A 25,969-nucleotide genomic window follows, 5' to 3' on the forward strand; every position below is an offset into this window, starting at 1 on the left:
TGACCCCAACCCTGCTAAGCATATACTCAGATGAATAAGTACTGCTGCATATCGCATCGTTAGGGACAAAAACATACAGTATTCATACAATATCATATATTCAATCAAAATCCTCCTAGAAAAATTACATTTTTTTTTTTCTCCAGTATTTCCACTCTCATGTCCTGCAGACAGAGTACCTTTCTATGTTAAAAACAGTAACAGTACCATGATTCCACAGGAGGTTGGTGGCACCTTAATTGGGGAGGACGGGCTTGTGGTAATGGCTGGAGTGGAATAAGTGGAATGTTATCACATACATCAAACACATGGTTTACTCCATTACAGCCAATATTATGAGCCGTCCTCCCCTCAGCAGCCTCCACTGCATGGTTCTGTGATTATGTCCTCGTAAACCATGTTTTGTCCCGGTAAACCAATCAACCTTGACCTTTCCAGTCCTCTCATAAAAAATACAGACAAATGAAGTTTAAAAAGCTTCCTTAGTCCATCTTTGATTACAGGACAGTAGACACAGATGGGATGTATTTTATCCCTTTGAAGGTTATCACTTGTTGAATCCTTACCAACCACAAGGGGGCGATACATACGCATCAAGTCCAAAAAAGAGTGTGTGTGTGTGTGTGTGTTCACATTTCCCAACAGGGGAGCAGCTCGTCTCTCTTTCATCAACTCTTTATTCTCACTTGATCATTTATCAGTCTCCATACAGATCTCCTCTCTTTTCTCCTTCCATCTCATTCATGCTTGCTCTCTCTCCCTCCATCCTCCCTCTCTCTCTCCCTCCATCCTCTCTCTAAACATTACTGATACGGACACTGAGGGGGCTACTATCTCTCCCCCTCCCCCTCCCCCTGCCCCTCCCCCTCTCCTCCCCTCGATAGCTCTCCTCTAGTTTCATCTTCTCCGGGTCCGCCCCTTCCTCCGCGCCCCCTCTGCTGCTGCGGGACGAGTGCATGGCCGGGCTTGGGGGCGGGGCCTGTTTGAAGAGGGGCGGGGTCTTAGTTTTGTCCACCTTGTCGAAGAAGGCGAAGTCGGCCACATACTTCCCAGACGGGGACAGGGAGACCACGGGGGGGAACTCGTACCCCCACAGGATCTCGTCAGGCAGGTAGGATGTGCGCACCTGGCAGGTGGCGGAGGTGGGCTCCACCGTGGCACTCATGATCACCAGCAGCTCAAAGTCTGCCAGATCCGGATCCATCCATCCCCCTCCTAGAACACAGGTAGAGTGAATGAAAAATACAAACTATTTAGCACTACAGATCCATAAGCAACAATTGGATATAACAATAAAAGGCTAAACGTTATTTCTAAAGATACCGTCTGATTTTACTACTCACAAAATAGATTTATTCTAAATTCCATGATCACTTCCAAGCATAGGACACAGACAGAATGAAAGAGATACACATCCATTATCATTATAAGCAAGAATGGGATAATAGCAATAAAAGGCTAATCTTTATTTTCCAACATACAGTAGCTACAGACCCATTTCTCTACTAAACCCAGATCACAAAATAGATGGACTAAATTCTCTGATCATTTCCGAGCGTAAAGTGGAGATCTAAACAGAGTCCATTGACAGAAGCCCCTTACCACATACATGTACACTCTCTCTCAAATCTAGTCTACTACAAAACACAAGAACACACACTAACTGAACACACAAATGGCTGCACCACAAAGGCCTATATACGTTCATAACGAACATCAAGCACACGAACAGCAAAGATACACACCCCCTTCAAGCACACTGTACATTTACATTTACATTTACGTCATTTAGCAGTCGCTCTTACCCAGAGCGACTTACAAATTTACATGCAGTTGGTCCAGAATCCTATCATACATTCATACAAAGACATAAAAAAATAGATGATACCTGTAACTGCCTCTGTCGCCAGTTTATTTCATGTATTTGCACTTTTTATTATTTAATTTCTTCTGAATTGTACGTTTACAGCAAGACGGAACTAATTATTGGTTCCGCCCGAGTGTTGTCACCCGAGCGCCTTTAGCGACGCACCGAGGAAACTTTACCGCCAAAAGCGAATTATTTTTCCACTGTTATCGTGTTTAAGTGCATACTTACAAAGAAAGTATACAGAAGAAGATAAAGGACATTTAAAAGGATGTTTAGCACCTCTGTGTGATAAGCAGCAATGAGGTTTGTTGACTACTTATTTTGCTATGAGGGTGTTTGTGTTTACGTACTTCAGTTTTGGTGTAAAATATACATAAAGTGGCTAGCTGTATGAGCTTGATTATAACGCCAGATGTGTGAGACATGCATATGGCATTATTTTGTTAATGTATTTTTTCTTTCTTTAAACCAGTTCTCACGGGTTGACCAGCATTAAAGCCCTGTATTTGAATCAAGACCTCTTGCCTCATGCCTGTCACTGGAGGAGCTACAGTGAGAACTCAACTGCTCTGCATGAGTAGACGAGGAAGACAGTACCAAAGAGCCGTGATCCATGGACAAGAAGGGACATCTCTACATCCAAGAGTGTGCATCTGCTCCTGACATTTACACAGCCGCAGCATCCACAGAAGAATCCAGGCGTCTTACCATGAATCCAGCTGATGCAAAGAAGCTTAAACTATTTCCCACAAGAGACTGACACATTTTTGCCTTCATATTCATACGGTATAGTTGTGTGTATGTTTAAGTGTTAACTAAGCTACAACCAAGAGACTGAATTTTGCATTTCATAGAACAACGTGATATTGATTTGTGTGAAGTAGATGTGAATATCTTCTAAAAAAATAATATTAGTGGTAAAAATAGTACAAATGTGAATAGCTAATGGGAGCTGAATCACTTAGCTACAGGCCAAATTAGATTTAACCCAAATTTAAGTACACCAAGTAACAATGTCAGAGCCTAGTCTTACCTCTGGGAGAAAGCAGGTTAATGTAGGTGAAAGTATAGAGCAGCAGTGCATAGACATGCAATCACAGGCTACTAAAGGCACAAGAGCTAATGACCACACTTCCTCACAAGAACCACGAAGAAGCCAAAGAGACCGAAAGTTAACAGAAAAGGGCCAAGAACTGTACAATGAGCAAATAAGAAGATTTGCTCACCGTTTCACTGTGAGCTATGAGGAGTGGAAGGCTATTGCTAAAGACGCCAAGCAAGCTTTGAGTGGACAATGCTCAAACAACCTGCTACATGAACACATAAGCAAAATAAGTGCTGCCTCAGAGAATCTGAACATTGCTTATGATGAGTTAAGGCGCATAGACAACCCTGACCATGACACACGTCGCAGAATTGACAACTGTGATGCAGTAACCAGGAAGATCATCCAAACTGCAAAAGATCGTTTGGAGACAGCAGATAACGGTGGAGGAGATGAACAACGAGGCAACAGGGCGACATCGTCTATATTCAAGTCTGTAGCCTCAACAAGATAAGTATCAAATCCCAATGCACTAAGTCCTCTCATGCTCAAAGCAGCTCCAGACATTCAAGTCAGATTTCTGTTAGCAGACAAGATGCCGCTGCTGAAGTTGCTGCCAATGAAGCTACTCTAGAAGTACTACTAGAACAAGAGTGTTGCATTGAGGAATTGGAAAGGCTTGAAGCTGAAGCTGCAGAGAGACAAAAGGTGCTAGATGCAAAGCGGAGACAACTGGAGCGACTAGAGACAGTTAAAAAGTTAAAGGCTGCTAAGGCACGTCAGCGAGTGTATGATCAGAGTGAGTGCTCCGATAAAGAAATAAGCAGTCTACTCCATCAAAGTGTAACGATCCCGGCAGTCTGAGTCGGGTCCTGTCTGTGGACTAGTTTTCTGCTCGTGATCTCCAGTTTCCCGAGGGTTCTGGAACGCTCCGGGGAGCTCTCTTGATTTCCGCACCTGCATCCCATCAGCAATCTGCACACCTGGTCCTGATCATCACCCTTCTTAGGCTCTGGCCTAACATCCATTCCCTGCCGGATCGTTAGCCATGAACATCACTCGTCCGGAACCTTCATCCAACCTCTGCCTGGTGGTCGGCGGCTGCCGAGCCATGATCGGATCAACCACTGCACCCCCAACAACTAATCAACGCCGCCCGCTCTGTTCCCTGGATTATTCAGCATCACTCTTGAATTTGTAAATAAATACTCACCTTCGTTTCAACTTACCTTGTCCTGGTCTGCTTCTGGGTTCTGGCTTTGTAACTCGTGACACAAAGTGTCTGTATGAAGGAAAAGGAAGAAGTTAAACATGAAAATAATCTGTTGCAGCACCATTCTTCACCACAAGACCGGGCACATTCAAAGCAGGATGACAGCACAGCAGCTCTTGTTAGAGCACTTGCAGAGTCCATCAGTGCAGGTCGTCTTCCTATACCTGAACCAACAATATTAAATGGCGACCCACTCAGATTCAATGACTGGAAGGTTTCATTTCAGACACTCATTGATCGGAAAAACATTCCAGCCGAAGAAAAGATATATTACTTGCGAAAGTATGTGGGTGGACCTGCTAAAAAGGCTATAGAGAGCTACTTCCTGCTTGGTTCAGAGTCAGCCTATCACGCAGCATGGAGGATTCTCGAGGAAAGATATGGAAATCCATTCCTCATAGCCAAAGCATTCAGAGATAAGCTGGAGGCATGGCCCAAGATAAGCTCCGAAGGCAGTATCGAACTTCAAGAGTTCGCTGATTTTCTTCGGAGCTGTGAGGCTGCTATGACTCAGATCAGAGGCCTCGAAGTACTTAATGACTGCAATGAGAACCAGAAGTTACTTGTAAAGCTTCCAGACTGGCTGACCTCGAGATGGAACAGAAAGGTCATAGAAGTGGAGGAAGAAAGTCACACATTCCCAAGCTTCCAGCAGTTTGTAAAGTTTCTCACACGTGAAGCTAAGATTGCTAATAACCCAATAACATCTCTCCATGCTCTGAAACCTGCTGAAGGTGAGCAGATCAAGGTTTTAAAGAGCAGAGCTCTCGGAGCAAAGGTACTAGCAACTAACTCAGATGAAAAGCTTCCTCCACAAGCTGTGTTTTTTGTGAGAAGTCAGGTCACAGTCTACACAAGTGTTGGAAATTTATGAATAAAACCATCTCTGAGCGAGTCAAGTTTGTTCAAGGGATGAAGTTGTGCTTTGGCTGTCTGAAGCCTGGCCATCGCTCAAAGGAGTGTGAAAATAGAAGGATCTGTGATACTTGTGAGAAAGGACATCCAACCTGCCTACACGATAATCGCAGCAAAGAAAGAGGAATGTCAACAAGGACTGATGGAGAAATGGAGAGTGACAAGTCAAGAGAAGGAACGACAGATCGTTCACAAGAAAGGGTGACAAAACCACCACGCGAGGTAACATCTAACAGAGTTATCCAGAATGTTAAAGGCACCCATACATCCTCAGTCATTCCTGTGTGGTTGTCCACTACAAGTAAGCCAAATCATGAAGTTCTTGTGTACGCTCTTCTCGATACACAGAGTGACACGACCTTCATCCTTGAAGAGACAGCAAAGGTGCTTCACACTAAAAATGAACCAGTCCAGTTAAAGCTCTCCACAATGGCTTCAAGAAATACAGTGGTGCCTAGCAGAAGGCTGACTGATCTACAAATAAGAGGATTCTACTCCGATAAGATAATCTACCTGCCAGTAACTTACTCAAGAGAATTCATCCCTGCAAACAGAGATCATATTCCCACACCAGAGACTGCCAAGGCATGGTCTCATCTTGAGCACATTGCAGATGAAATTGCTCCTCTGCAGAGCTGTGACATCGGCCTACTAATTGGCTACAACTGTCCTCAAGCTCTTGTACCAAGACAAGTGGTTGCTGGAGAAGAAAATGAGCCCTTTGCTCAGAGAACAGACTTGGGTTGGAGTGTAGTCGGCTATGGCAACCCATGTCTTGACTTTGGAGATGCCTTTGGAATAAGCCATCAAGTCATTGTGAAGCAAGTGACATCAGTTCTTCCAAATCTCCCAAACGAAGTGCACTATGTCTGTAGAACACAGATCAAAGAAGTAGTCCTTCCAACAGACGTCATCAAGGTGTTGGAATCTGATTTTGTAGAAAGGGCTTCAGAAGATGAACACCTTTCTCAAGAGGATCTCCAGTTCATGTCAATTATGGAGAGTGGCATCAGACTCAAGGATGATGGGCACTATGAAATGCCACTTCCCTTCAAGAAAGGAAGACCAAACTTACCAGATAACAAGGTATGTGGCATCCACCGTCTCAGATGTCTGGAAAAGAAGTTAAAGGGAAATGAGCAGTACTGCAGAGACTATAAGACCTTTATGGATGAGACAATAGCTTGTGGAGACGCCGAGCTTGTCCCTGAAGAGGATATTAGCAAGACCCCAGCGTGGTACATCCCCCACCATGGGGTGTATCATCCCCAAAAGCCCGGTAAGATCCGTGTCGTTTTTGACTGCTCTGTAAGGTTTCAAGGGACAGCCTTGAATGACCATCTCCTGACTGGCCCAGAGTTAACAAACACCTTGGTGGGAGTTTTGTGTCGGTTCAGAAAGGGTCGTGTGGCAGTTATGTGTGACATAGAACGTATGTTCCACCAGTTCCATGTTAAGCCAGAGGACCAAGATTACCTCAGATTCTTGTGGTGGAAGGATGGAGATCTTAAAGCCCAGCCCTCCATCTATCGAATGAAGGTCCACTTGTTCGGTGCAGCTTCATCACCTGGATGTGCTAACTATGGCCTGAAGCACCTTGCCGCTCAAGGACAAGGACGCTTTAGAGAAGAAACCATCAGGTTCATCCAGAAGAACTTCTACGTCGATGATGGATTGGCAAGTGTAGAATCTGAAAACCAAGCAATCCAACTAGTGAAGGAAGCAAGAGAGCTTTGTCGCACAGGCAAACTTCGATTGCACAAGTTCATCTCCAACAGCAAAGAAGTCTTAGCCACAATTCCTGAGGAAGAGTGTGCTAAAGCCGTCAAGGACCTGACCATGATGTTGGGAGAACCACACATGGAAAGAGCACTAGGAGTACAGTGGTGTGTGACTTCTGATGAGCTGCAGTTCAGAGTGGTTGTCAAAGAAAATCCACTTACCCGCAGAGGGGTCTTGTCCACAGTTGCCTCGGTGTACGACCCACTTGGATTTGTGGCACCCTTCATCCTGGTAGGAAAGCAGATCCTGCAGCAGATGTGTCGTGACAAGCTCAGTTGGGATGATCCTTTGCCTGATGACCTTCGACCCCTGTGGGAGTCTTGGTTGCAAGATCTAAAAAACTTGGCTGGTGTGAGAATCCAAAGATACTATCTGCCATCAAGCTTCAAGGTCCAGCATTATGAGCTCCACCACTTCTCTGACGCCAGCATGTCAGGCTATGGAGAGTGCTCGTATCTAAGAGCAGTCAGTACATCAGGGAGGTCCACTGCTCCTTGGTCATGGGAAAGTCAAGAGTTGCTCCTACTAAAGTCACGACCATACCAAGACTCGAGCTGTCAGCAGCAGTGGTAGCAGTCCGGACCAGTGACATGCTCAAGAAAGAACTAGAAATAGACTGCCAACAAGAATGTTTCTGGACTGACTCAAAGGTTGTACTTGGATACATCAGTAATGAAGCCAGAAGATTTCATGTTTTTGTAGCAAATAGAGTTGAACGCATCAAGCTAAGCACAGAGGCCAGACAATGGAGATATGTAGCTTCAGAAGACAACCCAGCTGACCACGCCTCAAGGGGTGTCACAGCAGAACAACTCACAGCTTCTAACTGGTTCACAGGTCCAGACCTTCTTTGGCAAAAGAGCTACCAACTGGAGTTGTCATGGTGGGAGAGATCGAGAGCAGTGACCCAGAGGTCAAGAAAGCTCAGGTTCATGACACTCAGGCAGAAGAAGCAAAAACAATTTTAGATCGTCTACACAAGTTCTCAGACTGGGCAAGAATGGTGAAGGCTGTTGCCAGACTCAAGCGCCGTGCTAAGGAAATCAAAGGTCTCAAGCCAAAGTCCTGTGAGGCCTCGAACTTGGAGGAAAGGAAAGAGGCGGAGCTGACCATAATCAAGATGGTCCAGGAAGCAACTCTCTCTCAAGAAATTCAACGCCTTAGACATCATAAGGAGACGAAGGTCAAAGACAAAGCCAACCAGTTGCACAAACTATGTCCGTTCCTGGATGATCAAGGTGTAATCAGAGTAGGAGGCCGCTTAGCTAATGCTGCCCTACATCCACATGTGAGGCATCCAGCAGTACTTCCTAGAGACAGTCATGTTTCTGCATTGCTCGTCAAGCACTATCATGAGAGAGTGTACCATCAAGGTCGAGGAATGACTATAAATGAACTCCGATCCAATGGCATATGGATCCTGGGTTGCAGCAAGCTTGTTTCATCCCATATTCACAAGTGCACAAGTTGCAGAAGGTTCCGAAGATGCACAGAGCAACAAAGGATGGCAGACCTTCCAGAAGAGCGGATGGAAACAACTGCTCCATTCACTTACTGTGGAATGGACTGCTTCGGACCATTTCACATTAAGGAAGGAAGAAAGGAGCTAAAGCGTTATGGGCTGTTGCTCACCTGCATGTGTTCAAGAGGAGTTCACATTGAAGCACTTGATGACTTGACCTCAGATGCCTTTATCAATGCTCTGCGTTCATTCATCGCCATTCGTGGATCAGTAAGGCAGATAAGGTGTGATCAAGGGACAAACTTTGTCGGAGCAAGGCGTGAGTTCATTGAAGCACTGAAAGAGATGGATCAAGAAGAGCTCAAAGATTTGGGCTGCGAAGTTCATCATGAACACCCCTGCCTCAAGTCATATGGGTGGAGTCTGGGAAAGACAAATCCGCACTATCAGAAGTGTCCTGGCGTCCATTCTAGAACAGTCGTCCAGACAACTTGACTCCTCTTCCCTACGAACATTTCTATATGAGGTTATGGCGGTTGTGAATAGCAGACCTCTAACCACTGATCATCTGAACGATTCTACCAGTCCAGAGCCCTTGACACCAAACCACATCTTGACCATGAAATCCACAATCATTCTCCCTCCTCCTGGAAAGTTTGTCAAGGAGGATCTCTACCTCCGCAAAAGATGGCGCAGAGTTCAACTCTTAACCAACAACTTTTGGGTACGATGAAAAAAGAGTATCTCCTGAATCTCCAACACAGACAGAAGTGGACCAAAGATCGCAGAAATGCAAAGGTCGGTGACATTGTTCTGTTACAAGATGCTGCCACACCACGAAACCAATGGAAGCTAGCAAGAGTCATCGAGGTCTATCCTGGAAGTGATGAAAGAGTGAGGAGACTCAAGTTACTCATCAGTGACTCCTCCCTGGATGGAAGAGGAAAGCGTACAGCCAAACCTGTTTACCTGGAGAGACCCATTCAGAAAACAGTTACATTGCTAGAAGCAGACTGATGGTTCTATCATACACTCACACACAGTTTATTAGTTGTTTATTAGGACAGAGTTTCATTTTATTTATTCATGCAGTAGGTTTGTCTCCAAGTTTTAAGAAATCACTTGTGATTTGGTGGGAGTGTAACTGCCTCTGTCGCCAGTTTATTTCATGTATTTGCACTTTTTATTATTTAATTTCTTCTGAATTGTACGTTTACAGCAAGACGGAACTAATTATTGGTTCCGCCCGAGTGTTGTCACCCGAGCGCCTTTAGCGACGCACCGAGGAAACTTTACCGCCAAAAGCGAATTATTTTTCCACTGTTATCGTGTTTAAGTGCATACTTACAAAGAAAGTATACAGAAGAAGATAAAGGACATTTAAAAGGATGTTTAGCACCTCTGTGTGATAAGCAGCAATGAGGTTTGTTGACTACTTATTTTGCTATGAGGGTGTTTGTGTTTACGTGCGTCAGTTTTGGTGTAAAATATACATAAAGTGGCTAGCTGTATGAGCTTGATTATAACGCCAGATGTGTGAGACATGCATATGGCATTATTTTGTTAATGTATTTTTTCTTTCTTTAAACCAGTTCTCACGGGTTGACCAGCATTAAAGCCCTGTATTTGAATCAAGACCTCTTGCCTCATGCCTGTCACTGGAGGAGCTACAATACCATTCACAAGCGCATTCCCATTCAGTTACACACAAGCACCATTGGACAAATGATCCGTATACAACACATTAGGAACACCTTCCTAATATTGAGTTCCACCCCCTTTTTGCCCTCAGAACAGCCTCAATTCGTCAGGACATGGACTCTACAAGGTGTCGAAAGCGTTCCATTCACCCTCTCACACATACACAATCCCATCGCCGCAGGAAGTAGAGTGCTGAGGGTGCTGCACCCCCTGAAAAATCAGAATGAAAAAATATATATATATGCAAAAAAAAAAAAATTGAAATAAATATTTGTTCACAAAAGTAGTGCACTGGGCCATTACAGGACGTATTAGAGGATAGATATATACTGTAGCGCTGGCATAACATTTTTTCTGCATCTCTCCTTTGGCAAAGAAGGTAGTTGTATAATTAAGAATAGTATATTGCAGAATTCAATAGTTGGAATTGTAAGAGTTGTTGCCCTGTCCCTTTCTCTGCAATTGTCATTCTAATGGAATCCAGAAAGAACAAAACCCTGTCCTCAAACATTTACATCAAAAGGTACAGTTATGGGCAAAGACACAAAACATCCACATCAAATTAAATATTTTTCTTGATCAAATAACATGGAAAACAACCACTTTTGTGCAGTATTAATTTACTATCCTTACAAACCACAATGTAAATGTACATTCCTGTATTGTACATAGGCTGGTCATCTAGGTTTGTACCTGTAGACTTTCCATCACCATGAAGAAAAACAATGCACAATACAGTAATTGAGTGTATTGAGACATCAAGTGGTTTGTGATGATGTGTGATGACATGGCTCAGTTGGTACAGCATGGCGCTTGCCACTAGGGTTGAGGGTTCAAATCCCACAGGGGACCAGTATGAAAATGTATTTTACTCACTACTGTAAGTTGCTCTGGATAAGAGTGTGTAGTAAAAGGAATGAATAGACCATTTCAGTTTTCACATAGAAATAAGTTGGATTTGCAAAGTATTTCAAGGAACTGGAAAACATATATCAAGCAAGTATTTTTATATTCCACAAGTATTATCAGATGAACTGTTTTGTAAAGATAATTATCAGACTCAAGTTACAGATGCTGGTAAACACTCAAATACAATTAGTGAAACATTTTCAATCCATGTCTCAATTGTCTCAAGGCTTAAAAATCCTTCTTTAACCTGTCTCCTCCCCTTCATCTACACTGATTGAAGTGGGCTTAACAAGTGACATCAATAAGAGATCATAGCTTTCACTTGGATTCTATGTCATGGAAAGACGAGGTGTTCCTAATGTTTAGTACACTCAGTGTGCACACTGAGATATGTTCCCTGTCTTCTGTGAAAACAGTCCTTAACTCTAACACAGACTGCTCTCACTGAGGTAAAAACACAGCACTTCGTAACACACACGCGCACACACCAACGCGCACGTACGACTATCACACACACACACGCACACAAGCACACACACACAATGCATGATATGGTAGACAGCCTAGTCTATTCAGTCTCTAATGTTGTTCTTGACTACTGGTTTGAGCAGTCCTGACAGTGCTCTTCTGAACAACCTTTACAACCTCTCTCCTCCTCTCTTCTCACTCCTGTTAACAATTACAGTGTACTGAGGGGACTCACGTTAGTGCACTCACTGTAAGCCCTTACTGAAAGTCCTGACAGTGTCCCACCGTATTTGGCAAAGTCCCCAACTCCCCATCCGTGTGCCCCAAAGAGCTGCAGATATTTCTACAGAAATGCATCATGAGGAGTTGAAAGCTACCGTGAGAGGAGGCCGGATTAGAAGATAGATTCATAGATAGTGCAGGGGCTATTATCGTGGTATTATGTACTGTTAGTAATTTGATTATTTTAATAATAGTATTATGATACTTTAAGATAGTATTAAGATTTTTGCAGATATTACTTACCGTACATTTTCAAGGTACACAGTGTTATCTGGGATCAGGCATCATTAAAAAGCAGTATTAAGTGTACAGTAACACAATGCCATACAATCTGACGACAGTCAGTTTAACAGGAGTAGTTTGGCCTCAACAGAGAGAGAGAGAGAGAGAGAGAGAGAGAGAGAGAGAGAGAGAGAGCGAGAGAGAGAGAGAGAGATCAGTAATAGCCCTGTGGTTAGTGGTGATGAGAGGCCTGCCCTCCTGTAAGAGGATCCCCCCCGGCTGTGTGTCAGCACCCCTCACTGTACCAGACTGTACCCCATTGTCTTTTAATGAGAAGCCCTGGCACCCACTCACACACACATTCCACTGACACACAGAGATGGAGAGAGAGAGAGACACCCCTCTCCCGGTGCCATCCCATAGACCCCAAAAATGTCACTATACACTGGAGTGAACTAATAGGTATTAAACTCTACACTGGAGTTAACTATAATGAAATGGTGTAAAGTCTCATTTGCATTTTTCCCAGGGTGCCTTTTCTTTTTGAGGGAATTGTCGAGTGTACCACCCATGACTGTATTTGTTAGTGACACAGACATGGTTGTTGAATTCTTTCCTTTTAAAGGCCTGTGGCTTTCACCAAGTGAGTTCTTAGGTGAATGGTATCATTCAAATGAAACTTTGACAATATACAGTACATTACATATATCATAAGGCCTTACTTTGATTGCTTAGTTTTATCCTAACTCAGTGGTGTTAGGAAACTCCTGGTTTACAGGCCACATCAGGCCTGGAAGTCACATTATGCTGGCTTGCAAAGTTATATGTATTTCCTATTGGAATCCAGACAGAGCTAGGATATCCAACAGTTGGATTTTCTATTCACCCGCAACCCGCATTCAGAATGACTGTCAGGATAATCGAAATTGATAAAGGAGCCTACCTAAACCATTTAAACTGGAACAACCATTTCAGTAACGGGTGCAATAAATCTAATTAACTAAGTGGATTAGTTTAGAAAAATGTATGTTATTTATCTTTGTGTAGCATAAGATTAATCAATCAATCAGTGTACATGCAAAAACACAGTAGAGCATTCTGGGAATTCTGATAATGATGGGTGTGGTTTTGATGGGACCCGTTTTCCTCTCCACAGTGTAAAACAATAACTCTGATTATTAACTCCAACGCTGGGGGTAATTTTACACCACTGAGTGTTAATTTCACTCTTACTCTTGCTGAATCCACACTAGAAATGTTACACAGAAAAATCAACACTGGCCAATTTGCTTTCCCTCTACACCAGGGGTCGGCAAAAAGGTTATTTTCAAATACAATCTCTTTTTTGGCTTAGTTGTGGTCAATTTGCAGTTTACAAATTATTATAATTATGTTCCGGCCCCCCTAACACCCCCCCCACTGTCCTGGCCCTGTTCCAAGTGCCCTGTATCCATCACAGCAGTGACCTCTAATCTCCTAAATTCACCCTTCTCTTTCCCTCCACACGGATCGCTTTCCGTTCCCACACCCCGACTGGCCCTCTCCTCCTGCTGGTGATTAAGACATGGGAGATGGTAAACTATAGCAACAACCTCACTAAACCACTACTACAACAGAACACTGAACCTGCCTGTCTATGGAACTACCATGTTTTAAGCCACTTACATTAATATCAAATTGACCCAATAGGACAAGAACACTAGACTCGAACTACACTGTGCCTGCCTATGGAACTGGTATCAAGTTTTAGGTAGTGAAATAGGACCGATTTGAAGGAGAACACAAAACACAAATAAATCCCATTGTAAACGTTAAACTAAGTTAGTATGTTACACTGAAGTGCCTAGGAACCATGTTATAGGCCACTAATATGAAATAGGACCAATTGAAGAAGACCACACAACACAAATAACTGACATTTTAAACGTTAAGCTACTGTATGTAATCAATCCTACCCTTGGTAGCCCAGGCTCTGAGCGGGCTGCTGTCGTCTATGATGTGGTAGAAGGTGAGGGGGAGGATGAGGAAGGGGCTGTCGCTGGACGTGTCCACCTGGAAGGGAACGTTCCTCTGGTCCAGACGCACCGTCTCCCCCTCCTTGGTCTGGGACGTCTGGAGCAACTTCCCCGTCACCTAGGAGCCAAAATGGAGTCATTTGGTTAGGGGACATGTGCGAGAATTCTGAAAAGAGGAGCGTCAATGGAAAATGACATTCTCACAGACTCACACACACACACAAACAAACACACAGACACACACTGTGTCTCTACCGAGCAGCCCAGCAGCAGGCTCTTGCGCATGTTAGCCACACGGATCATGAGGCAGGGTCGGCCCTCGTGATTGGACACCACGGCGTACTGGCTGAACTTCACTGTCTCTCCTCTCTTCTTGGGCCGCGCCACCTGAGGACAATGAGGAAGAGTGTGTCAGAGCCACACATTGTAGCATGATGAACTACACTACCCACAATGCTCTCTGGAACATATCCGGTTTCTGTAAATATTATTGTGCTGCACAACCTACTGTAAGTCTCCTTATCAATACATACAGGGCATGAACGTCATCTTAACCTCCGCCCCCGACACACAGAAACACACATATAGATAACTCTGAGAGAGAGAGAGAGAGAGAGAGAGAGAGAGAGAGAGAGAGAGAGAGAGAGAGAGAGAGAGAGAGAGAGAGAGAGAGAAAGAGAGAGAGAGAGAGAGAGAGAGAGAGAATATTGTGGCACTGAAAATGTGACATGTGTAGATCCAGAGTTTACCTTAGTGTTATATATCCATACTGTATAGCAGTGGTATACGTTATCAATGAATATGATGGATGGTAAAGTGAACATCTTATCAATCTGCCCAGGGGAAGGGTGAGGTACCTTGGCGAGGAAGGTTCCAGTGATGAAGATCTCCAGCACCATGGTGATGACCAGCTGGAGGATGAGGAGGATGATGGCGGCGGGACATTCCTCTGTGATGCAACGGAAGCCGTAGCCAATGGTGGTCTGCGACTCCAGTGAGAAGAGGAACGCCCCCGTCAGAGTCTGCACCTGCATCACACACGGGGTGTGGTTGGATGGAGGGTCAAACTCTGGAGGGAGGGGTGGTGAAGGGAGGCACAGGGAGAGAGGCAAGGTTGTGAGATTGATATGGAAAGCAAAAGGTCTAAGGGTTGAAGATTATAGGGGAGGTACAACTGATTATATTGGTATTTTGCTATACAGTATCATTGCTCTCAAATGTCTTAGCATTCTCCCTCTCTCTCTCTCCCCTCCCTCCATCCTCACCTAGCAGGTCTCCGTGCACCAGCGCCACCAGGTACCACAGAACCCCGAACAGGAACCAGGTCCCAGCGAAGGTGGCCGAGAACAGGAAGAGCTTGTAGCGCCACTGCATGTCCAGGAAGGTCGTCCAGATGTCACGCAGGTACATCGCCCCACGCCCGCTCACATGCTCAATGCGCACGTTGCTGTGCCCGTCCTTGGAGAGAACGCGCCGTCTCCGTCGGAGCGCGCAGACCGCCGTTGCTGCCCCCCCTGCCGCTGCTGCCCCCCCTGCCGCTGCTGCCCCCCCTGCCGCTGCTGCCCCCCCTGCCGCCGCTGCCCCCCCTGCCACCGCTGCCACCTCTGCCGCCCCCCCTGCCCCCAGCAGCGGCTTCAGAACCGTCATGGAGTGACACTCCTTCTGGGGGGAGGAGCTGCGCGAGGAGGGGGGAGTGGCCGATGTCATGGCTGCAGCTTTATGGGGGGAAGAAGGGAGGGATGGTGGGGGGGGTAGAATGGATAAATGGGAAAGGAAGAGGGTGACGGTGGAAATTAGAGTGAGGGAGAGGAGTGAAGAGGGAGAGGGGTGAAGAGACGGAGGAGTGAAGAGGGAGAGGAGTGAAGAGACGGAGGAGTGAAGAGACGGAGGAGTGAAGAGGGAGAGGGGTGAAGAGAAGGAGTGAAGAGGGAGAGGGGTGAAGAGGGAGAGGGGTGAAGAGGGAGAGGAGTGAAGAGACGGAGGAGTGAAGAGACGGAGGAGTGAAGAGGGAGAGGAGTGAAGATGGAGAGGGGTGAAGAGGGAGAGGGGTGAAGAGGGAGAGGGGTGAAGAGACGGAGGAGTGAAGAGGGAGAGGGGTGAAGAGGGAGAGGAGTGAAGAGACGGAGGAGTGAAGAGGGAGAGGAGTGAAGATGGAGAGGGGTGAAGAGGGAGAGGGGTGAAGAGGGAGAGGAGTGAAGATGGAGAGGGGTGAAGAGGGAGAGGGGTGAAGAGGGAGAGGAGTGAAGAGACGGAGGAGTGAAGAGGGAGAGGAGTGAAGATGGAGAGGGGTGAAGAGGGAGAGGGGTGAAGAGGGAGAGGAGTGAAGATGGAGAGGGGTGAAGAGGGAGAGGGGTGAAGAGGGAGACGGGGTCAGAGAGAGGAAGAGATACTTATTGTAAGTGCGAAGTCAAAGTTGATGAAAACAAGTTGAAAAGAGTTTGTGAGAAAGGAGAGAAGAGGAAAGGAAGAGAAGAGGAAAGGAGAGAAGAGGAAAGGAAGAGAAGAGAAAGGGTGATGAGGGGATGAATGAACAAGGTGACAGGAGTGGGGAGGGGGAAGACATGAAGAAAGGGAGAGAAAGAGAGGGAGATTATAAATGGGACACACTTTTTCAAGTGTACAGATGCAGGCCTGTGGCTGTCAATGTGGTCCAAACTCTCTCTTTTATTCTCTCTCTTCATCCTTGTCTTTTCAGACAGAGAAGCAGCTGCCCTTTCAAAGTAAAAGCCCCCTTTCAGCGTGAAGTCACAGCTGTCTTTTCATTTTAAAAGCCCCTCTATAATGCTAAGGCGCTCAGATGTGTCTGCAGCACATCACGCTGGCTGGATCAAGAGGAACAGAAACAAGGCGTACTTATTCCTCATCCAAAACCAGGAACAGAAAAGCTGCATGTAGCCTAGTATTTGGAGCACAGGAGGATGGTGGCAGCTTAATTGGGGAGGACGGGCTCAAGGTAATGGCTGGAGCAGAATGGGTGGAATAGTATCAAATACATCAAACACATGGTTTCCATGTGTTTGATGCCATTCCATTTACACCGTTCCAGACATTATTATGAGCCGTCCTCCCCTCAGCAGCCTCCACTGATCTAGATCAACCATTTATGAATGTGCTTTGATCCCTGACACGATCTACATCTCTTTTATTATCCCTTCTTCCCTAACGAAATGAGATGACATTTTCAATCGTCTTACTGCTTTACACTTAGTGGTTGGCATTTAGTGTTTGTGCACTTTCATAAGAGTTCAAACTATGACCTTACCAGGAGCCTATAATAGTTAATTACGTTGATGATTAGGCCCATACTGCCCCAGTGGTCTACCACCATGTGCAGCTCCAATGGGACATTCATCAGCTGTCACATATTGATCTCATTTTCACTTTCCAATAAATGTGTTTTTGTGTCAGAGAATTACGCAGTGTGGTTTGTGGAGGAGTATAGAGCTTGTCCAAATCAAATCAAATGTTTTTTGTCACGTGCCGAATACAACAGGTGAAGACCTTACCGTGAAATGCTTACTTACAAGCCCTTAACCAACAATGCAGTTTTAAGAAAATAAGAGTTAAGAAAATATTTACTAAATTAACTAAAGTTAAAAAAAGTAACACAATAAAATAACAATAACGAGGCTATATACAGGGGGTACCGGTACCGAGTCAATGTGCGGGGGTACAGGTTTGTCGAGGTAATTTAGGTAATATGTACACGTAGGTAAGGTTAAAGTGACTACGCATAGATAATAAACAAAGTAGCAGCAGTGTCCATTTTTAAAAATAGTCTGGGTAGCCATTTGATTCATTGTTCAGCAGTCTTATGGCTTGGGGGTAGAAGCTGTTAAGGAGCCTTTTGGACCTAGACCTGGTGCGCTGGTACCGCTTGCCGTGCGGTAGCAGAGATAACAGTCTATGACTTGGGTGGCTGGAGTCTTTGACACATTTTAGGGGCTTCCTGACACGGCCTGGTATAGATGGCAGGAAGCTTGGCCCCAGTGATGTACTGGGCCGTACGCACTACCCTCTGTCTGCTATCTATCAGGGCTAGTAAGAGGCTGCTTTTTCTCCTTGGGGATATGGAGGCTTGTTGTTTGTGGTGACTTTGGCACAAGCATCCTTCTAGACTTTGTTCTGTATCCTCATCTGGACTCTCTCTCTATCCTTCTTTCGCTCTCAAACTTTCTCTTTCTATCTCTCTATCTCGCTCTTTCTCTCTTTCTTTCCCTCTCACACGTTCTCTCTCTATCTCTCTCTTTCTCTCTTTCTTTCCCTCACACTTTCTCTCTCTATCTCTCTATCTCTATCTCTATCTCTATCTCTATCTCTCTCTCTCTCTATCTCTATCTCTCTCTATCTCTATCTCTATCTCTATCTCTATTTCTATCTATCTCTCTCAATCTCTCTCTCTCTATCTCTATCTCTCGCTATCCTTCTATTCTTTCGCTCTCACACTCTCTCTATCTCTATATTTATCTATCTCTCTATCCTTCTTTCTTTTGCTCTGTCTCTGTCTCTCTCTCTCTCTCCCCCTCTCCCTCTCCCTCTCGCTCTCCCTCTCCCTCTCCCTCTCTCTCTCTCTCTCTCTCTCTCTCTCTCTCTCTCTCTCTCTCTCTCTCTCTCTCTCTCTCTCTCTCTCTCTCTCTCTCTCTCTCTCTCTCTCTCTCTCGCTCTCTCTCCTTGGCTAAATGGTCCTTTTGTCTCTGCCTGCCTCTGCTTTCCAGACCAATAAAAAAATAACCAACTAAAACAAAAGGCAGAGAACTAGGCGATCTGATACGCTCTCTACTTTCTGACCTTTCTCTCTGTGTGTCCCCACTCGCTTACTCTATTCTCTCTCCCCCTCTCTCCTCCATCCTCCCTCCCTCCCTCTCTCCCTCTCTCCCTTCGTCTCTCTATGGTGCTGAAGCTCACACTGTGAGTATGAATAGGGATCTGTGTAGATTTCTGTGCTCAGAATACTAAATGGGGGGGCGGTCTGGTTAAGGAGGCGGGGCTTCGGACAGGCGCGTGTGATAGGCCGAGTACATTCACAGTTGACCTCTGAACCCTACTGAGGCCCTGCCCACACATACAGTAAACACACATTCACATGTACAGGGACATACACAACACGGCCGTCACAATATATCAATGTTAATACTTCCGAAACAACTGTTACTATTATTATTACTATTATTATTATTATTATTACTATTATTACTATTATTACTATTATTATTATTATTATTATTATTACAATTACTATTATTTTCCTTTCAATACTTCTGTGTCTTCCTCTTCACTACAATCTCTCTTCTTTTGAATCAAATTATGCACTGTAAAAAAAGATTTGTTGACTCAATTTACAAAGGTTTGTTACCAGGCTGCCTTAAAATGTCATGTCAAGCAATTCGTGTGGTGATTCTGAGGGGTTGGGTTAAATGCGGAAGACACATTTCAGGTGAATGCATTCTGTTGTACAACTGTCTAGGTATCCCCCTTTCCTTTCCTCTTCTCCCTTTCTCCGTCTCTCTCTCACTCTGTCCTGTGTGCACAAGAATCCTTTGTTTAGAGAGATGAAAGGGACAAAAGCCACCATTGAAAAATACGACTGAGTGAGAGAGAGGGAGAAAGTGTGTGTGTGCGCGCATTGGTTTGTGTGACTTTGTGATCCTATGTGAGTATGTGTTCGAGGGTGTGAGGGGGAAGAGAAGGGGAAAGAGGGCTTGGATTAGAGAGAGAGAGAGAGAGAGAGAGAGAGAGAGAGAGAGAGAGAGAGAGAGAGAGAGAGAGAGAGACCTTAAATTGAATTGAGAGAGAGAGAGAGGTGACAAAAGATACTCATTAGTATTCCTGAGCAGTGTGATCCACCATACACCTTCCTGTCTCTCTGTGTGCACCCTTCCAATTCCCAAAACAACCTCTACACAACACTCCAGTGACTTCCGAACAACCCATGAAAACACTACAACATCCGCCCCACAACACTGAAAGGACCCTGCAAACAGAAAAACTACTTCTCAACCAAAATAAATCAACATTGATGCACCCAGCCAGGTGTGAAGTGGAGATACTTTGCTGCTGCCCTGTGCTCCAGTCAGTGTGATGTGAATGAGTTTGAGAGTCTCATGTACCCTACCTAGGCGACACTTGAGTAACTCTAATGGACATATTCAAGCAACAATCAAGTCTTGTATATTACACATGAACAGTATAAGGTGTAACAATCCCCACACAGCCTCTCCAAACAAGCACTGGCACAACTTCTTAACCAAACTATTTGTGTTCCAAATACTCAAACTACCCACAAATTGACACTTGAGAAGCACATCTTGCACACTGTACCTGTATGGGTAACTCAGGTACATTTGACATTTACGTTTTAGGCATTTAGCAGACACTCTTATCCAGAGGGTTAAGTGCATTGCTCAAGGGTTAAATGCCTTGCTCAAGGTCAGATCGACAGATTTTTCACTTAGTCGGCTCAGGGATTCAAACCAGCAACCTTTCGTTTACTGGCTCTTAACCGCTAGGCGACCTAGGCCTCACTACTCACACACACTGTGTTTACTACATTCAAGATACTTTGAATAGTTTTAGTAGAACCTTGCCAGCCTATCAATAACAAGAGCAATCACAGAGCGTGAAAATAAAAAAGGCTTTACAGTATTACTGCATCTAACGCATTTAATGCAACCCAACTTGAATGTTTACATCTCTTTAGTGTCAGTTTTATACATTGTAGACTTGACTTGTAAACCGCAGCCAGTGAGTGTTCTGGAATGTCCAATTTAAACTCTAATCATTGTGCCAGAGAGGAGATTGATGTTATAGTGCCAGGATTGGTGCCAGAGGTAATTTGTCAGCACCCTCTCAGTATCCATGGTGATCTTCCTCAATGTGTCCCGGGTCAGGTTGCCTTCCTACAGGTGTGATTGATAACACTCATCAACACTAATACAGTCTACAGCAACTTGTCTTTATGCCTTCACTCTTCCGCAGTTTTTGACAGAGAGGAACTGAGGTCCCACTTTAAACGAAGTACAGCTTATAAAGGCCTTATATAGCATACACTGTAAAAAAAAAAAAAAGATATATATATATATACAGTACCAGTCAAAAGTTTGGACACAGCTACTAATTCAAGGGTTTTTCTATATTTTTACTATTTTCTACATTGTAGAATAATAGTGAAGACATCAAAACTATGAAATAACACATATGGAATCAAGTAGTAACTAAAAAAGTGTTAAACAAATAAAGAAATATTTTAGATTTTAGATTCTTCAAATTAGCCACCCTTTGCCTTGACGACAGCTTTGCACACTCTTGGCATTCTTTCAGCCAGCTTCACCTGGAATGCTTTTCCAACAGTCTTGAAGGAGTTCCCACATATACTGAGTACTTGTTGGCTGCTTTTCCTTCACTCTGCTGTCCGACTCATCCCAAACCATCTCAATTGGGTTGAGGTTGAGGGATTGTGGAGGCCAGGTCATCTGATGCAGCACTCCATCACTCTCCTTCTTGATCAAATAGCCCTTACACAGCCAGGAGGTGTGTTTTGGGTCATTGTCCTGTTGAAAAACAAATGATAGTCCCACTAAAATCAAACCAGATGGGATGGCGTATCGCTGCAGAATGCTGTGGTAGCCATGCTGGTTAAAGTGTGCCTTGAATTCTAAATATATCACTGACAGTGTCACCAGCAAAGCACCCGCACACCATCACACTTCCTCCTCCAAGCTTCACGGTGGGAACCACACATGCGGAGATCATCCGTTCACCTACTCTGTCTCACCAAGACATGGCGGTTGGAAGCAAAAATCTCACATTTGGACTCATCAGACCAAAGGACAGATTTCCACCGGTCTAACGACCATTGGTCGTGTTTCTTGGCCCAAGCAAGTCTCTTCTTCTTATTGGTGTCATTTAGTAGTGGTTTCTTTGCAGCAATTCGACCATGAAGGCCTGATTCACGCAGTCTCCTCTGAACAGCTGATGTTGAGATGTGTCTGTTATTTGAACTCTGTGAATCATTTATTTGCACTGCAATCTGAGGTGCAGTTAATTGCCGATTTCTGAGGCTGGTAACTCTAATGAACTTATCCTCTGCAGTAGAGGTAACTCTGGATCTTCCTTTCCTGTGGCGGTCCTCATGAGAGCCAATTTCATCATAGCGCTTGATGGTTTTTGCGACTGCACTTGAAGAAACTTTCAAAGTTCTTGAAATGTTCCCTATTGACTGACCTTCAAGTCTTAAAGTAATGATGGACTGTCATTTCTCTTTGCTTATTTGAGCTGTTCTTGCCATAATATGAACTTGGTCTTTTACCAAATAGGGCTATCTGCTGTATACCCCCCCTACCTTGTCACAACACAACTGATTGGCTCAAACGCATTAAGAAGGAAAGAAATTCCACAAATTAACTTTTAACAAGGCACACCTGTTAATTGAAATGCATTCCAGGTGACTACCTCATGAAGCTGGTTGAGAGCATGCCAAGAGTGTGCAAAGCTGTCATCAAGGCAGCCAAGAGTGGCTACTTTAAATATATTTTGATTTGTTTAACACTTTTTTTGGTTACTACATGATTCCATATGAGTTATTTCATAGTTTTGATGTCTTCACTATTATTCTACAATGTAGAAAATAGTAAAAATAAAGAAAAACCGTTGAATGAGTAGGTGTGTCCAAACTTTTGACTGGTACATATACAGTGGGGGAAAAAAGTATTTAGTCAGCCACCAATTGTGCAAGTTCTCCCACTTAAAAAGATGAGAGAGGCCTGTAATTTTCATCATAGGTACACGTCAACTATGACAGACAAATTGAGAAAAAGAAATCCAGAAAATCACATTGTAGGATTTTTAATGAATTTATTTGCAAATTATGGTGGAAAATAAGTATTTGGTCACCTACAAACAAGCAAGATTTCTGGCTCTCACAGACCTGTAACTTCTTCTTTAAGAGGCTCCTCTGTCCTCCACTCGTTACCTGTATTAATGGCACATGTTTGAACTTGTTATCAGTATAAAAGACACCTGTCCACAACCTCAAACAGTCACACTCCAAACTCCACTATGGCCAAGACCAAAGAGCTGTCAAAGGACACCAGAAACAAAATTGCAGACCTGCACCAGGCTGGGAAGACTGAATCTGCAATAGGTAAGCAGCTTGGTTTGAAGAAATCAACTGGGGGAGCAATTATTAGGAAATGGAAGACATACAAGACCACTGATAATCTCCCTCGATCTGGGGCTCCACGCAAGATCTCACCCCCGTGGGGGTCAAAATGATCACAAGAACGGTGAGCAAAAATCCCAGAACCACACGGGGGGACCTAGTGAATGACCTGCAGAGAGCTGGGACCAAAGTAACAAAGCCTACCATCAGTAACACTCTACGCCGCCAGGGACTCAAATCCTGCAGTGCCAGCCATGTCCCACTGCTTAAGCCAGTACATGTCCAGGCCCATCTGAAGTTTGCTAGAGTGCATTTGGATGATCCAGAAGAGGATTGGGAGAATGTCATATGGTCATATGAAACTTTTTGGTAAAAACTCAACTTGTCGTGTTTGGAGGACGAAGAATGCTGAGTTGCATCCAAAGAACACCATACCTACTGTGAAGCATGGGGGTGGAAACATCATGCTTTGGGGCTGTTTTTCTGCAAAGGGACCAGGACGACTGATCCGTGTAAAGGAAAGAATGAATGGGGCCATGTATCGTGAGATTTTGAGTGAAAACCTCCTTCCATCAGCAAGGGCATTGAAGAGGAAACGTGGCTGGGTCTTTCAGCATGACAATGATCCCAAACACACCGCCCGGACAACGAAGGAGTGGCTTCGTAAGAAGCATTTCAAGGTCCTGGGTGGCTCTAGCCAGTCTCCAGATCTCAACCCCATAGAAAATCTTTGGAGGGAGTTGAAAGTCTGTGTTGCCCAGCGACAGCCCCAAAACATCACTGCTCTAGAGGAGATCTGCATGGAGGAATGGGCCAAAATACCAGCAACAGTGTGTGAAAACCTTGTGAAGACTTACAGAAAACGTTTGACCTGTGTCATTGCCAACAAAGGGTATATGACAAAGTATTGAGAAACTTTTGTTATTGACCAAATACTTATTTTCCACCATAATTTGCAAATAAATTCATAAAAAATCCTACAATGTGATTTTCTGGATTTTTTTTCCTCATTTTGTCTGTCATAGTTGACGTGTACCTATGATGAAAATTACAGGCCTCTCTCATCTTTTTAAGTGGGAGAACATGCACAATTGGTGGCTGACTAAATACTTTTTTCCCCCACTGTATGTTTTTACAGTAACTTACTTGCAGCCAGTTACCTGTAAGTTACTATAAAAAAAGGTACAGTATGTTACCGTAATTTCCAAAGAGACTGTAAAAAGTACATTTACGGTAACATACTGTACTTCTTTTTACAGTAAGTTACAGGTAACTGGCTGCCAGTAAGTTAACAAAAAACAACTCTTTTTTTACAGTGTACATAAAGGCTTCATAAACACTACATAAATGCTTCACAAATCATCTATAAGTTGATGTCATACTCTATAAATGGTCTATAAACATGCATAGTGCCTTATGTCACATTTGGCAATTCACCCTTCAGTGGGAATGGTTATGTCACCCTTTATACATCATTTATAGAGTATGACATGTGTTTATAGATGATTTGTGAAGCATTTATGTAGTGCTTATAAAGCCTTCATCATTTGTACTGCATTTAAAGTTATACCGGAGGAGTATGAATAATCAAAGTGACAATTAAATCAAAAATTATAAAATTCGAATCAAGTACTGTTACTAAATACTTACATTTTTATTGATTGAAAATGCAGAGTATGTTTTAAACTTAATAATGGTCACAAGAAAACTTCCCTTGAGATGATGTCTACCTATTATTTTACAAGGTGTGATTGAAAAAAGGAAGAAACATGATTCCAGCATCTCTAATCTAAACAGTCATTTTAGTCACTTACAGGTGTCCACAAACTCCAGCTCCGCTTATAAGCGGAGTGGGCCCAACCAGGACTGTAAAAACACTAACCCGCTTAGTAGCATTGATAGGCTACATTCATGCTGTTCTCTGTGTGTGGGTGCAGCTGTGCTCTCTGCCCGTCTCCTCTTTGCATACTAAGCCAAATAGCATTCCAATTCATTTTCGTATTATGGTTATTCTTCATGAAGTGGTTGAAACGTACATAACTCCATTTCCTAACTTAATAGGTCTAACTTTTCATCAAGTGCTGGCCTTTTTATATTAGACCCTATTGATATAACTCCCTGCTGTCTCTCAGGTGAAAAATCACCAAATAGCTTTGCTGCTAACAAACTTCTATGTATTCTGTAAGATAACAATAAGCAAATAATTGTTGAAGATCTAGTAAGCTAATGAAAGCAAACTGAATTTAGGCCCAGTGATTAGAATGTGCGTGTCATCACTTACCTTTTGTTGCAATTGTTGAATGCAATTTTGAGACTTTAAAAAGTGTTTTTATCCCCCAAAAACCATTTAAAAAATGTATATTATGATCAATTAGCCTATTTGTTGCCTTTTTAGTTGATCAGTGCGACCTCATGGATTGGAGCAATGCGCACTTGTTGACCGTTCTCTCGCACGCATTATCACGAGACCTGCAACTTTCATTGTCTACAGATTTCGATCCTGATTGTAGTTCTAGATATTGCCATTCTAATTCTAATATGCCTAACAATAAAACAATTATTACAAAAACGTTCAAATCAACAAGTTTCTGTAGCCTATTTATCTAATCCCGAATTTACCAAAGACAAATCAATGGTTGCTCTGAGACTGAAGTGTCAGTCGGTACCGGTTCCGGTTGAATGTTACAGAGTTATTATGTAATAAAATAGTTGCAATGTCCCCCGTTGCATCTCGAGGTGTGATGGTTCTCGAGTTCATGTAGAAGTTGGATTGTCCTCTTCTCTCAAGTTTTCTCTTGTCTCTCCTTATAAATGAAAAAGTAGCCTATTCAGTCACTCAACTGGACTCAGGACATTTTAATTCATTAA

General features: G+C 43.8%; 1 protein-coding gene across 1 annotated transcript; it reads right to left on the bottom strand.

Annotated features, from left to right (window-relative positions):
• Positions 1-293: 293 nt before the first annotated feature.
• LOC123483153 (ATP-sensitive inward rectifier potassium channel 10-like) lies at positions 294-25,969 on the bottom strand. The gene is made up of 7 exons (XM_045212664.1): positions 25,383-25,969; positions 15,557-15,659; positions 15,210-15,463; positions 14,802-15,013; positions 14,200-14,331; positions 13,885-14,062; positions 294-1,215 (listed from the first exon to the last, which is right to left on the bottom strand). The coding sequence occupies exons 2-7, from the start codon at positions 15,649-15,651 to the stop codon at positions 797-799; spliced, it is 1,290 nt and encodes a 429-aa protein (XP_045068599.1). The 5' UTR covers positions 15,652-15,659; positions 25,383-25,969; the 3' UTR covers positions 294-796.

This window comes from Coregonus clupeaformis, unplaced genomic scaffold (genome assembly GCF_020615455.1).
Source record: "Coregonus clupeaformis isolate EN_2021a unplaced genomic scaffold, ASM2061545v1 scaf0039, whole genome shotgun sequence".
Lineage (NCBI taxonomy): Eukaryota > Metazoa > Chordata > Actinopteri > Salmoniformes > Salmonidae > Coregonus > Coregonus clupeaformis.

Coding starts and splice junctions, on each gene's coding strand:
- LOC123483153 (XM_045212664.1), bottom strand. CDS start 15,651: ATGACATCGGCCACTCCCCCCTCCTCGCGCAGCTCCTCCCCCCAGAAG. Junction 14,332..14,801: donor CTGGAACCTTCCTCGCCAAG/GTACCTCACCCT, acceptor CATTGTCCTCAG/GTGGCGCGGCCCAAGAAGAG. Junction 1,216..13,884: donor CAGAGCCTGGGCTACCAAGG/GTAGGATTGATT, acceptor CCTGTGTTCTAG/GAGGGGGATGGATGGATCCG.